This window comes from Lupinus angustifolius, chromosome LG11 (assembly GCF_001865875.1).
Source record: "Lupinus angustifolius cultivar Tanjil chromosome LG11, LupAngTanjil_v1.0, whole genome shotgun sequence".
Lineage (NCBI taxonomy): Eukaryota > Viridiplantae > Streptophyta > Magnoliopsida > Fabales > Fabaceae > Lupinus > Lupinus angustifolius.
This window is the reverse complement of record NC_032019.1, coordinates 23,363,730-23,379,646: the sequence shown is the minus strand read 5'-3', so window position 1 is coordinate 23,379,646 and position 15,917 is coordinate 23,363,730. Positions and strand designations below refer to the sequence as shown.

At 32.0% G+C, this 15,917-nt stretch overlaps 1 protein-coding gene across 4 annotated transcripts in view; it reads left to right on the top strand.

The window, feature by feature from the left end:
* LOC109360618 (nuclear pore complex protein NUP160) overlaps positions 8,455-15,917 on the top strand; it is a 31,561-nt gene continuing 24,098 nt past the window's right edge. For all 4 annotated transcript variants that reach the window (XR_002109192.1, XR_002109193.1, XM_019605641.1 and 1 more), the window contains exons 1-9: positions 8,455-8,758; positions 8,858-8,990; positions 9,425-9,701; positions 10,064-10,124; positions 10,305-10,447; positions 12,031-12,116; positions 12,956-13,060; positions 13,149-13,243; positions 14,160-14,280. Coding sequence is in view for 2 of the 4 variants with exons in the window: in XM_019605641.1 (XP_019461186.1) it covers positions 8,565-8,758; positions 8,858-8,990; positions 9,425-9,701; positions 10,064-10,124; positions 10,305-10,447; positions 12,031-12,116; positions 12,956-13,060; positions 13,149-13,243; positions 14,160-14,280 (1,215 nt within the window). In the remaining 2 variants the exon portion in view is untranslated. The remainder of the gene's footprint in view (positions 8,759-8,857; positions 8,991-9,424; positions 9,702-10,063; positions 10,125-10,304; positions 10,448-12,030; positions 12,117-12,955; positions 13,061-13,148; positions 13,244-14,159; positions 14,281-15,917) is intronic.

Sequence of the window (15,917 nt, the reverse complement as noted above, 5' to 3'; positions counted from 1 at the left end):
CAAACTTTTGAGATAGTTTAGGAGATCCGGGTGTCATATTCGGACACCACTATGTCACGATGTATTCTCCCTCACCTGAGTGTGTCGGGTCGCTAGGTTCTTTGTTTGTAGGTGAGCTTACTTGATCCGATCTCCTCTCGAACTCTTCATTACGCCAAAATAACATTAATTAGTTAACTTACGATAATAATTATACTTACGAAATAACTTTTTACGCGAGATAAAAATTGCAATTTAAAATGAATTTAATTGCTTTTGTTCATCCGATTCAAGGTTGAATATCATTGAATCATCATTTGTCATTGAAAGTCTTACAATCAAATAACACTTTTAAAGTAAGATTTTCAATACAACTTATACCAGAATTATGTCGTAATTCATGGATATACACCAGGCTAGTTCTGAGGAAAGAGAGGTGGGTCGTAAAGACACCCTTAAATACCAAGTCTTTCCTTAGACAGAAGTAAAACATTTTTACTAAAACTAACATTTTAAAATAAGATCATTAAGCTAAACTTATCATTTTTAAAGTAAATCAATTTAAACAAAATTAATACTTTTAAATCAATAATTTTTAAGTAAATCTTACCATTTAAAGTAAGTTCACTTAACTAAGATTCAACATTTTTAAATCATTTTACCATCTAAGACTTCATAACACTTTAAGTTTATAAAGTCAAGACTTTTAGGTAAATCTCATTATTTCAAGTATACTACTAAAATAAATTTTCATAAACATCTTAGCACCTCTTAATTTTTTAGGAAAAAACCTCAAGGATTAGTAAGTGTTATTTTCATAGTCATGAAAAAGAATGACTCTTAATTTAATATTTTACGCTAAACATATTTTAGTTATTCTTACTACTTTAAAGTGAGTTAACTAAAATAAATAGATCAATTTTTTATGAACATCTTAACACCTCCTAATTTTTAAGGAAAAACCTCGAGGGTTAGTAAGTGTTAATTTCATAATCATGAAAATAAATTTTAAGGTAAGACTTTCTACTACTTTAATATCCAAAACTTCATAACACTTTAAGTTTATGAAGTCAAGACTTTAATAAATCAATCTTTTATCCCAAATCAATATTTTAACTTGGAAATCAAAAAGTAAAATTATCATAATTTTAACTTGGAAATCAAAGAGTAAAATATGCTAAACCACTTTTAAAACATAATACTTTCTAAAAATGAAACATTTTCAATAACAACTCATCAACATCATAAACTTTCAAGAATAAAATACAAACTTTTTCCTAAACACATTAAAGGTTCCTTTGATGTTAGAATCATCACCTTTAAACATATTCAAATACTAACAATAATTTCTAATATTTCCAAACAAATAACTCATCTAACCTTGTCCAACTATATAGTTTTTCCATCTAAGAACAAGGAAGAAATTTCAAGATTTACAAAAGCCAAAAACTACATAAAAATTCATATGATTTTATTATCATCTCCTTTAGTTATGCCTTCATAAACTACTTAAAGAACAAATATAAACTCTACTTTATGAACAACATAATAAAAGCTCGTAACTTTTTATGAAGTATGAGAAGAAGATGAAGAAGAGAAAATAAAAGACTACCTTAGTTTGTATAGGAAATTTAGTGTAAAATGAGAGAATGGGGTGAGGTATTTATAGGAGAGCCTCACCCTCATCAAATCAGAAAATTTAATGCAAAGAAAGTAGATTTAGACTAGCATAGGTGGTGTATCTAATGGTGGTGGAGTGAGAGGATTTGTTGAGTGATTTAGTGGATTTTGTGTAAGAGAATATGTAATTTTGCTTGTTTAACAAGCAAGCTTCTTACATGAAAGTGATGTGACCTTTTCAATGACACATTCTCTATTAAACCATTCTCGAGTATTTTCGGCTAGTACCCGGTCGGATAATAAAAATCCCCCGATTTAGGTTTACGATTAGAACTTCGAAACACGGAATTCGGAGTGAAAAATAATTAAAATACGTTTTGGACAAACATGATGACTATCTTGACTTGAAATAATATTTTGAAGCCAATGGCGCAATCGGAATTCGATTTCGAATTACAGAACTCAAAAAGACATTATTGGGCCGAATTCGGGCGAATCTAGGTCCGACAGCAGCTCAAAAACTTTCCGTCACATAAAATTACGAACAATTACCACAAAATACGAAATCACAAACCAAGACTAACATTCAACTACGTTTAGTCTAATTCATTACCTATTAATTTCTAAAATTAATCGTTGTTAAAATAAATAATTAATAAACATACACAGAAAATTCACTGTGTTACACATTGGGGGTTTTCTTGAGAATTGATCTTATAAGAACTCTGTTTGAAACATAACATGTTGTACTAACTGCATCAGCCCCAAAGTATTTGAGGAGATTAGTTTCACTCAACATTGTATGAGCAAGTTCTTCTAAGGACTAATTCTTTCTCTCTAGAATCCAATTTTGTTGTGGTGTTCTAGGAGCAGAAAAATTGTGATTTATACCCAAATCATCATAGAATTCTTCAAAAAAAAAAGCATTTTGAATTTCTCTCCCATGATCACTTCTTATAGCAGCGATTTTCAGAGATTTTTCATTTTGAACTCTTTTAGCATATTTGCTAAAGGCGTTGAATGCCTCATTGTTATAAACTAAGAATAGAGTCCAGATATACTTCCATGTGTAGTAACTACAATGATCTATTGGAAGAAACCATATGCTTAGGTTTGAAAGAGATTTTTGTTTGTTTACCCATTTGACAAGCACTACATAGTTTGTCTTTAACAAACTTCATTTTGGGTAAACTAACAACTAAATCTTTCGTAATTAGTTTATTCAAATGATTCATATGAAAATGAGAAATTCTCATATGTCAAAGCCATGCATCATTATTATTAATAGCAACTAAACATTTTATTGGTAAAGAAGAATCTATGTCAATCATATATATTATTTATCCTCTTACTAATTAGTTTAGAGTTATTAGAATCCTTACTTGCGATGATGAATTTATCAGGTAGAATGTCACATGAAATCATTTGTCGCATAGTTGACTTATGCTCAACAAGTTGTGCTTGAGTCATTCGACATATAATACTCCTTCTATAGTTGTTGAAGGTGGCTTACCGATTCTATCAACCTCAAATATTTTTCCTTTGTGGTTATCATCATATGTGACATAGCCTTTGTCCCTTGGATTAAGGAAAAAGAACTTATCTTTATCGCTCGTCATGTGCTTTGAGCAGCCGCTGTACAAGTACCATAGATTGCATGCAACTCTCAATTTTTCCCGCGAAACAGGTTAAGTAATAAGGTACCCAATTTTCTTTGGGTCCTACATGGTTAGCATATTTCTCAACCCATCTATAATGACCTAAAGGCACACCATGTTTTCTAATCATGCAAGTGTTTGGTGTATGTCCATGGTTCTTACAATAAGTGCATATGACATGATATTTATGTATAATAGATTTATTGTTATTACTATTAAATGCATGGATACTTTGTTTCTGAAAGTTTATTTTTGTTGAGACTTTTTGTTTCTTAGAAACTTGGCTTTTAGAATAGCCAAGACCACTTCGGTCTGTAAAATGTCTTTGATCTTTAATAATTTTGTCCAGATTTTTGCTACTCTTGTTTATCTTATAAAGTTCAAGACTTAATATTGAAACTTTCTTTTCAAGAGTAATGCAATTTTGACATGAAGAAGATGATAGTTTATTTTTGAATACTTCTAACTCAGTTTTTTGTTTTAAAAGCAATTTGGTGAGTTTGACGTATTCATCATATAAGTCATTAAATGCAAGTTGCAATTCAGAAGAAAAATAGGTTAGTTTCATTTACCTCTTCATCATTAGATTGATGAGGTTCCATTAGTGACAGATGTGATTGTTCTTCATTTTCTGGTTTAGAGGAAGAACTGGTATCATTGTCTTCCTAAGCTCTGTAGGCTCTTCGTGTAGTTCTCATTTCATTCTTGCCTTTGAGGGCATTCATTCTCAAGTTAGGACAGTCCATCTTCATATACCAGACTTACCACATTCAAAACATGTGAAGTTTGGTTTGAAGTGGAGGCGTCATTGTTCTTGACAAATTTCTTCATTTTTCCAGTTTTAGCGCCTTTGTTCCTTTTAAGAAACTTTCTGAACTTCTTTACAAAAAGACTCATGTCTTTCATCTCTTCCTTTTCTAATTCATCTCCTGATGAATCATATCTATTTGCCTTTACTTTTAGAGAGATTATTCTTCTTCTTTTCTTGATCTTCATGTTGGTCAAGTTGGTTGAGTTCCAATTCATGTTCATGCAATTTACCAAATCGAGCAATCAATGATGTTTTTGATAAACTTTTCTTTTCAGAAATGACTATTACTTTTGGTTGCCATGTTATGGTGGGTGATCTTAGAAATTTTAAGTTCAAATCACTATTTGATAAAGTTTTTCCAAGTGCAATAAGATGATTTGTAAGGTCAGTAAATCTCTTTTGTAGATCTAGTATTTTCTCTCCAGGCTTCATATGGAACATTTCATTTTCCTTTGACAGAGTGTTGAGTCTCGACCTTTTGACTTCCTTAGTTCCTTCATGTGTAGTTTCTAGAGTATCTCACATTTCTTTAGTCGATTTGTAGTTTGATACTCTAAAGAATTCGTCAATGCCAAGTGTTGAAGTGGGGATGTTTTTTGTTTTAAGATCGTATTGCACTTTCTTTTTGTCTTCATCATTCCATGAAGATTTCGGCTTAACTTCCCTCACACTATTGATAATTGTGAAGGGTTCATAGGGTCCTTCCTCAATTGTGTGCCAAATTTCCAGATCTTGAGATTTTATAAAGATTCTCATTCGGATCTTCCATAAGTCATAGCATTCTCCAACAAAGCTTGGAGGGCGACTGATGTGGGAACCTTCTCCTAGAAATGATATTGCGGCCATCTTAGAAACATGACCAGTTTTGATAATAATTTACTCAAAAAAGCTCTAGTGCCAATTGTAAGACTGAGATGACAACTAAGAGTGGTAGGTGAATTAGTTGTTTAAAAACTAAGACAAATTTTTTTGCAAAATTCAAGAGGTAATAGCAACAAAAAATTTATGTAGAAAATATCAAGTAAGTTTAAGGAGTTAAGGGTGAAGAGAGCACACATAGATTTTATATTGGTTCACCTTCTTGTCCACCGAAGGCTACGTCCAATACTCTTATAGCACACGAGATTTCTTCACTAGATATTAAAAGTAGCAATTACAATTTCTCACCCCGAGATTTCCTTGTACCTTACTCACTCTCTAATACCTATATCACTATTTAGAAAACACCATTTCCAAGTGACTCAATCCCCTTTCTTATCACACCTTTGTGAAGGAAAGTAATTCAATACTTTGAATGAAGAAAACGTTAACTATGGCAAGGATTGCCTTTACAATATTTGAAACTATAACTCTTGCAATCCAATAACTCTTTGTATAATTTAGTACTAATGCTCAGAAGGTTTGAATGACTTTGAAACAACACTTAAGACAACTTCAGAAAATATATTTCGAAAGTTAAGAACAAGTTGCAAGAAGTGTAGAACGAGTATTTCAGAAAAGTTTAGATTGTGTATGTGAGTTATATGTTGTGAATTATGAGTTTCAATGCCTTTATATAGACTTTACAATCAATCATAACACATCTATGAAAATGTATGAATTGATTGGAACGAAACCATTTCGTTTGGGTTGAAAGCTACGTAGTTTGAATTTGAAAACTAGTGCAACAACTCTCAGTAATCGATTACCCAAACATTATGTCCAACTGAGTAATTGATTTTCAAAGGCTATAATCGATTACTCAGATGTTGTAATTGATTACCCAATTGTTGTGTCCAACAAAGTAATTGTTTACCATGTTGTGTAATCGGTTACTCAAAAAGGTGTAATCGATTACACTGATCAATTTTTGTTGGATAATTTGTTTCTTACTCATGTAACCTATTACTTAGTTCTAGTAACCTGTTACTTAGATCTAGTAACCTGTTACATAATATTTTGAAAATTGTTTTCATTTATACTTGTGTTTATCAATTTTCTTTTAAAATACTTTTGAGCATTACTACTAATTGTATATTTAGAGTGTAAAGATAGAAGTACCTAAAGACATAGATTCTAAATTCTTGAAACTTTGCCTTCATAAGTATTATTTCTTTTCTTCTTTTATGTGATATTGGTGTCTTCATCAAAACTGTGTCAAGGTCAGGAGCAAGATCTTCTTCATATGATATATTGTTAGTACAAATCTATGTTAATGATAATATACTTGGTGCTACTAAAAATGATTTGCACAATATTTTTTCAAAGATTATGATAAGTGAATTTGACATTTCTAAAATTGTAGAGCTAAATTTATTTTTGGGATTACGAATCAATCAATTGGATGGTGGAACCTTTGTTAGCCAAACTAAATATTGCACCGGTAGCGAAAATTGTGCTACTTGGACAAATATGACAAATGAAAAGAGGTAACAAATAGCATGATTTACTTGATTCATTATTGTATGATTTATATCTAACTAATAATAGATCGATATTATGTTTAATATATATATGTATGCACAATATCAAGAAAATTCTAAGGACTCATATATGTCTGCCATTAAAAGGATATTAAAATATCTTAAAGGAATTACCAATATGAGATTATGGAATCTTTGGGATAATAATCTAACTCTAGTAGGTTTTCCTTTGTCGAATGGAAATCAATTAGGAAAAACACTAGTGGTACTTGTGGCTTTCTATGAAGCTCTTTATGGTTCTTGGCATAGTAAAAAGCAATCTTGTGTAATTTTGTCAACGACTAAAGTGGAATACATTTTCGCACGTAGTTGTTGTCCTAGAATCTTATGATGAAGGAAAAATTGCAAGATTATGATGTGACACTTAATCATATCCTAAGGTTGGTATGTGGTGGTATTAGTAGTGAAAGTTATGGTGGTGGTGTTAGTTAAGGTTAGGGTGGTGGTGGTGGTGTTAGTTAAGATTGGGATGGTGGTGGTTATGACAATTGTTGGATTGGTGGCAATAGTAGGCCTTGTCTAGGCGACAAGTATAATGATCAGAATTGTCCTACATATGAGTATAAAAATTTGGTTCGGTTTAGTTTTTGGTACATTTTAGTGACTGAACTGAACATAATCACATGGTTCAGTTCAACTCAATTAACTGTAAGTTTAACTACATGAAACAAACCGAAGTGAACTAAATCACTCTTGAATAGTTTGGTTCGGTTTGGTTCAACGATTTTCCTTTTTTTTTTTAATATTGCATAAATTAAAATTTCAAAATGTATTCTAAGAGATATTATTTGTCCATAAAAGGAAAATCATGACTATTATTACTACTGTGTACAGACACTTCGTGCCTGCCGGCGAATATTGTGTGATACTACATATTCAATTTTTATATATTTCATTTTTTAAATTAGAATGTATTTGATGTGTTTGGTACTTTATATTATATTTTTTGTGTTTATGATAATGTTTAATTTAATGTGAGATATGTGGTTAATTAATATATTGGTGGTAGTTGCTTAGGATTATATAGTTTTTTTTGTAAAAATTAAATAATGTGAAGGGCAAAATAGGAAATGAAAATTACACCATAATTGAAGTTATTTCAAGTTTTAACTTTGTATATAAAATATAGAAATATAGATATAGATTATCAGAAAATATGAATCATATATTGATCAATAACAAAAATTGAACTCATAATTGCTTGTTAGTAACATATATAACAATCATGTAATTTATGGAAGAAAAAAATGAATGACCACATATATAATAATTCAATATACAATTAGTAGCATATACATTTATTAGTAACAACGTATATATAGCAATACAATTCACAATTAGTAACATACATAACAATTTAGTAATATATATATATCAATTAGTAAAATATTTAATAGTAAAATATATAACATTACAATTGACAATTAGTAAAACATATAACAATATATGTAAAACAATTTATGGTATATGTTAGTTTCATACTTAATACCACAAAAGTTAGAGATAATACATTAGGAAATAATTTGGAAATTACATATATATATATATATATATATATATAACACTAAATTGATAACAAATTAGTAACATATATTACACTATAATTCATACAAAATTGACAATTTAAGAAACAAAATTGGTTGAAGAATTTAAACAACAATACAACATCATTCCCTAATAATGCAAGACTGTGCTAGATCCTATGATGATCAAGATGTCAAAGATTTGATTCCTTTAAATGACCTACATACACAAAAAGTGATTAATTCTTTATCCATAATGAGAGATGTCTTTCATAATATAAAAAAAAGAAGAAGATAGATAGGTCAAAAAAATCAATTCAATTGACCCTTAAACGTAAATATTCACTTTTTGTTTAGTTTTGTTTTCACCATTTTAATTTTGTAATATCTATATTTTTATTCTCACTTTGAGCGCCAAGTTATGCACTGGTCTTCTCCACTTCTCCTTGTCTCATACCCCTGAACCTCTTCATTAGGGTTTTTCCGCTCTCACTCATTTCCAACACCAAAAATGGGAACTCGCTCCACCCTTGCTGGTAAGGAAGTCCCCATAACCGGCAGCGACGCCGTTCGCTGGATCGAACTTTCCATTCCCTCCTCCCCTAACACCGCCGTCGACGGCGGCGGCGCCCCTCTCGCACCTCCCACCACCGACGATCGGGCTTCCTGCTTCGTCACCGACAATCCTGCTTCTTACTTGCTCTGGTTCACTTCCTTCACTCACCAATTTTCTTCTATTTCATTTTCTGGTTTTCGTTTCGTGTTAAAGAATTTGAACAAATTTTACTTACATTATTTGATCAGGAGAATTCATAAGACGCAGTCTCGTGCTCTCGAGTTACTCGAGCTCAATGCTTCCAAGGAAATCCCCAAAGTTGGACTTAGGTTCAATTTCCCTGTCGCGCTCTGCCCCTTTGCCTTTATCTGCAAAAACCAGGTTAATTACTTACATCTCACTTGTTTCAAAATAAACTCTAATATTCTAAGATGAACCGAAACAACTCACAATTAGTTCGAGACTCAATAATTAGCTCAATTAAAAATTGATTTAAAAGAGTTATATATAAAATCTGACGAACTGAATAAATTCGAGCTGCTGAAATGTAGTTGAGTCGACTCGTTTCCACCCATAGTTACACTCACCTCCATTGACATATTTAAATTACACTTACCTGCTTGGAAGCAGACTCAAGTGAGGTAAATGTAGCTTTTGAAATCAGGTTATCGAGTTGATTTTAGCTAAACCTCAACTTAAGTTAGTGTAATGTACCATATTCACCTCAATGGTTGTGCTTTTTGTGTGTGTGCACTACATATTTTGTGCCTGTGACGTACTCATTTGTCAGAAGAGATGTGTTTCTATTGATGCAGATTGCTACTGGCTCTTCTATATACCCTTATTTGCTTTATGTGCTGACTGTGACTGGTGTGGCCTATCTTTTGAAAATTCGAAAAGTTTCGGTATATGCATCCAGCTCCAGCACCATTTTACCAGTGGATGAGCTTTTAGAGCTTGATTTGAAAGATTATATTCCCTATAATGTGACAATAACCGCCATGTCAGCTACTACCGGGTGTCTTGTTATTGGCAGAAGTGATGGTTCTGTTTTCTGTTTCCAATTCGGTGGACTTGACCAAAGTGCTCCTGGTATGGTTAACTTGGCTTGACCTTTTGATAATTAGTTATTAGTGTATGTGCCACTGCTCTTATGTTTTCTTTGGCCTTTGTCTACTCTTATGTTTAATTTGCGTATCCTCTGAGAACTCAAGAGTCTACATTCATATTGTATGTTGGTTGATCCTATATAAATGGAAATTATATCCTACAGTTGCCTTTGTCATTTTGTGTGTGTTTTGATGGTGAAATAGAAACTAAAGTTGTGTCCAACTACATAGCAACATAAACTCGCATTTGACAATGTTAAATTGCTCTTTTATTTGGGATTTTTTTATGATTATTTATTTATTTATTACTTTTCGTTAGTTTATGATGTTAGTTTTTCCTCAAAGGTTTTGTGCACGAGCTGAGAGATGAAGCTGGAATCAGCCGTTTATGGGGTCTCATGTCACGGTATTTTTTTCCTCTCATTCCAATGCTGAATGTGAAAAATACATTATATATTAATTTAGTTATTATGCAAGATACTGTTTCCAGTCTTCCTATCTATTTTCTTTTTATTGGGTTCTTGCCTTTACCCCCATTTTCGAATGTGTTATGAATTATAATATATTTGTTAAACATATCTTCTAGGGGTAAACCGGTGGGTACTGTACAAGACATGGTTATATCCGAGTTGGATGGGAACAGATTTGTATTTGTGCTTCATTTGGATGGGACATTAAGAATTTGGGATCTTGTGTCTTATAACAGGGTCTTTAATCATACCATGGCAGGTATTTTCTACGTCTTAGATTTAATTCCAACCTATATTCCCTTGTATTTGTGTTATATTATGCTAGCTCCATTAGGCGGGTCTCCTCAAACATTAAAGAGGACTCCTAATATTGATTTCTGCACTATTCATGTCCATCAATGGGAAAAATATGGAAACTTGGAGTGGCTTTTACATGGAAGGTTTCAGGATTCTACGGTTTACAATGTAATTGTTGGTTTATAAAATTTTGAGAAATGTTTTGCAACAAATGTTATTGGTGGATTATTTGAGATCTTTTAGAATCTAGAGGTTTAGTATGTTTCTTGTAGGGAATTTGGATAGACAATTGGAAAAAAGACTTATGGAATTGTAAGCTTTTATTATTGAAAGAAGACAATAGTTTTTACTGACCTCTTTTAATATGTTGAACTGGACATCAGACTTGGATAAAAGTGAAGTGGTTGGCTCAACTTGTTATTTATTTTAGGAACTCTGAAGAAATCAAATGAAATTTTTTGAAGGGAAAACAGCATTTGCTAAGAACAATCTTCTCTAATTCCATGATCATGATATTTAGTGGATAGAAAAGGAGTAAAATATTTATTCTCATACCAGCCAAATGCTCAAGTTTCCAAACAGGATAAAACAATTGCTTCCAGTGTTGCAAAACTCACTTGTATTTCTCATTTGTTTGACAGATTTTTACAGTTTCCTCCACATCTGTTTCCTTTTCTTTCTTCTATGTTATTATTTTTTCCTTGTATACCTTGATTTTGATAGGCACATGAATCAAAATGAGAATTTTTAACATAGATATGCCTGTTTATGTTTTTGTTTAAATATGGTGGACTATGTGGGTTAAATTAGTCATTTTAAGCATTTTTTGTGATGAATGTTTGGGACACTTTGGTCCCTACCAGGGACTCTTAGATCCTTTTTCAAACCTGCTCCCATTTCGAGTCAAGGGATAGATAAATAGACACATATTTTGACCCACATTTGTGATATTAGAGTACTAGTTTGGATTTTTACTTTTTTTAGGAATCAAATTGGTATATGTGGAAATTTATAAGGACTAAAGTGAGTATTCACTCTTATTATTATTATGATGATGATGACAGGTAAAGGATGAAGATTAAGTGATATTATAGAACATAAATAGGCATGAGAGAAAATAATGCATTTATTTTCAACTAAATAGGATGTATGGCCCAATATCGACTGCTAATTGTTAAGGGTACTGGTATCCTTGCAAAAACGTACGGGAGAAACCACCTTCCTTGTAATAATTCTTCCATCTTTACTCATTTGAAAACAACAGTGAAGTTGTGCATAGATCAAAATATGGAAGTAGTTAGATGAAATGAACTTGCAAGTGTTTATAAGGAGCGAAGCATGTTCTTTTTATTTATTTCTTGGTTATGGTTTTGGGAATGTTAAACATTCTGTAGTTTCTGCTGCAATAAATCAAATACAGTTGAAAAGTGTATTACACTCAATCTCTACTTTGTTTAATGATATTTAATACTCTCCTTGCTCTTTTTTTTACTTGTATTAAAAAACACTGATGTGTTCTCACTGTTTATTGTTTTTGTTCTTTAGGTGCTATGTTTTTAAGGTTATGGGTGGGTCAATCCAACCCTGATTCAAGTACAGTTCTGTTGGCAATCTTGTACAGAGATACTTTGGTATGAAATTAAAGTCGTTCTGTTTTTTAACTCGTTGGGTCTGCTCTTTGTGATTTTTATCAATTGCTCATTAATTTTAGAGCTTTTGACTTCCATGAAGATGCTAAGTTTTTGTGGCAATGTGCTTTGTTTGCTGTCCTTTGATGCATTTGGTCCAAAAGGAATGCCAGTACCTTCAACGGAACTTCATCTCTATATAACATTTGGGATGTGCATTTTTTGGCTTGTTTGTGGTGAAGCCCGGTTTCTTGGAAGGTGTTCCTTTGTTAGATATGCAGAGTGAATATCCTTCCTTCTTATGGGACAGAGTCTTTCTTTTATTGTTTTCATATGAGGATATGTTATCCTCTTTTGTTGTATTCTTCTCTACTTAAATTTTTTTATCCAGAAGAAATCTTATATTTTGTTTACGTATATACTTGAAAGAAACTTCAATAGTTTGAGAAGAGGACATGTAGCATATTTTTGGATTTGAAAATACATTTTTAGATTGAAGACTTCCTGGTTTAAATGTATACAGTTTCTCATATTGGCCTATGAAAACATCTCTCCAGATCTAAACTAGTGTTAACTCTATAGAAGAACCCCATGTGTTTGCTGGCAATCTTTACTTTCGGTTTGAAATGAGGAAAGTCAGAAGAATCATGGACATGGCTTAAAATCAGAGCAATTCGAAACATAGGCCAGATTATAATAATTTCATGTCGTAAATTATTGTTTAATTTGAGTTCTAAAGGATTTTATAATAGAAGTCAAGATGCTATGTTTAATCATTTACACTTTAATTTGTTGTTTGTTTTGCTTTCCTTTTTAACTGATTTTTGGGCTTGACTATGAAGGATGAAAACATGGAGACAATCTCTTTGCATAGTATCCAACATAATTTTGGGGATAAAATTGTTTTCTCTATGGAGCCTCCAGTAAAACATATTCCATTAGACGAGGTAATTTGTTGGCTTTTTCACTCAGGTAGAATTGGATGTGATTTTTTCCGTGGTTGCTCCAGACTGAGACTGCTCTAGTTTTGTCCAGGGACGATGCCTTGATGCTAAATTGACGATGGATAAGTTATGGATACTGAAGGATGATGAATTAGTATCACACACGTTCTCTACAAATATTGACGAGTATGTTACATTTTCAGTTTGTTAATTCCACGCTGTTCAATCAATCATCTTTTTTAGTAGTATAAATCTGGTATTACAATCATCTTTTTTAGTAGTATAAATCTGGTATTATATCTCCAAATGTTTTACATTTTAATACCCAAATTTGAAAAAAGGCAGTTCGCTTATAACTCCAACACTGCTAAACTTTTGCCAATGCCATTTTAGTGATAGAACTACATCATGCATCGACAGGACCAGGGTCTGTGGTGATGCTGTTGTAAAAATCTATATTCTGACACCAGACACCATAATATTCTTTTTAGAACACAGTTTTCATCAATCCAATTGATTTACAAATTACAAGCAGCCATCATGTTACTATTATAAGTTAGTTCTGAAAATTCAACAGCATTACATATCTAATCTTCTAGATGCTAACTTCTTATATTCACAACTAAAAATCAACTTTTGGCTATGAAATTCTTATAAAATTATCCATATGATGGTTGCTTTTAATTCGTCAAACTGGAATCTTGGAAAAAAATTAATTCCATAATAAGTTATTCCGTTGTCTCAGATAATTTTGTGTTATATCATTTTCATATGACTTGAAAGGGATAAATGAAATATCTGCTTTGCCTGAGTGATTTGTATGCACTCCACCTTTTCTATTTATAGTACAAGAGTCCATATATTTAGTCCTAATCAGATATAGAATCCTCTAATTATGTCGACATTCTTGTATTTATCTCAATAATCTCAACAACAGAGTTATGAGTGATATATACTTTTTGACAGAAAAAAGAAAGTTCACTATAGGAAAGAAAGAAGGACCTAACCCTATTGCATGTTAATATAGGCCGTAGTTGTTTCCCTTTAATGTGGGTAAAGTGATTGTTCTTGCTTAATTAATTGTCATCCTGTGTCTTGCCAGGTTAGAAGCACTTTCCTATGCTTTACAGGAAGAATTTGTTGCCGACCAGCTATTTCAAAGTTCAGAACATCTTGCAGATGAAATTATGCGGATTGCTCATTCAATATTTTCATCTTCGAAGGTATTAAGTCATGCCTAATATTCTTTTTGAATAATCATAACTTGCAATTCACTACGTGTTCAAAATTCTCAAGTCAGCCTATGAGACCTTTTATTCATTTGCTATTAGCGGCTAATATGTATATGCTTCACACTTCATTGGTTCTATTTATGGACATATGCCTCACTGTGCGGGGACCTGAAATCCCTGTGTTTGGTGACTTTGGTCAACATTTTAATATTTGTATTCGTAGAGAGACAGAAAGAAAATGTATTAATACAGGTAGTTACCAACTGTAGGGGCTGTTCAACAGTCGGGGCTTTTATCAATGGTAAAGGCTGTTATATGTAGGTTATGTATTGTAACTCGGGTAGTTATCAATTGTAGAGGTATTCATGCGTAGGTTATGTGTATTATAAGGAAATGAGGGTAAGGGGAGTTATTGGTTGGACATTTTCGGATGTATTTAGTGTTTGGGAAGAGAAGAAATTCTCTGAAGGAACATTGCTCTAGGACAAGAGCCAATCTCTTGTATCTGTGTATTTCTATACTATTAAAAAATAAAAACTCAAAATTCTAAGATGATTATTCTCACCCTATGAACGAGGTGGTGGTTTTCATTGTTAGTTAACAATGGCTATCATTTTGGATTTCAGAATAATTAGTGTTCTCTAAAGAGTCATTGAAAATCGAAACTTTATGTATTTGATGTTGTGTGAAACAAACAACTCTTGAAAAGCAGTTATTCTTCCAAATTCAGCACCAGTTAATCGATTATCTGTTGAACTTAAGTCATAATAATTGATAGGACACCCCTTTGTTGATTATCTGGACATAAAAACAACTTCATAGCAACACAGAACTAGATAGTTGAATGTCATAATCAATTAACCTCCTTAATTGGATACTTAGTCGATTATCCGGAGAGAAAAACTCAATACTTTGAAAACAAAAACTCATGCATTCAATCTAAAACCATTTGATATGTAATGAACTTGATTATGCATGATATAGATATGAGATTCATCTATCCTAGGACTCTACCCAAAGCATCTTAGACCTATCTATAAAAGTAAGTGACAATAAGTAAATTACACAAGTCTAAAGCTTGTTGTCCTTGGAATATTCACATCTTGTATAGTTGGAGTTTGTCATTGTCACATGTCTTGTATAGACCGTCTTCATCAAAACACATTTGCATATACCTTTGTCTCCTGTGCTTTCATTCATCCAAACCCTCTGGGTGCATGTGAATGATTCATTTTGAAATGAAATTTTATTTGCACACCCTTAAATCTTTGGTTCAGGAAATCTATATCATTTATGTGATGAGTTCCGGGTATACAAAATTTATATTTGCCCATTTCTATAAATGGTTGCCAAAATCAACTTATCCTTCATTGCCTCTAAAGTTTAAGCTATCTTTGGGTGAGGGAAGAAATTGGGAGGAGAGAAGATATGAGGGAAGAGTAAGAGTAGAGTTAAAGTGATGAGAAAGAGAGTGAATTTTAAGAGATGTTTGATATAAGAGAAAGAGAAAGAAAGAAAAGAGAAAGAAAAATGATATTTTATTGTGTAGACAATAATATGCTTATCATGATGTGTTTTCCTATTTTTATATGATTGTCAAAGTGAGAGTATAATTGTCATTTTACAAA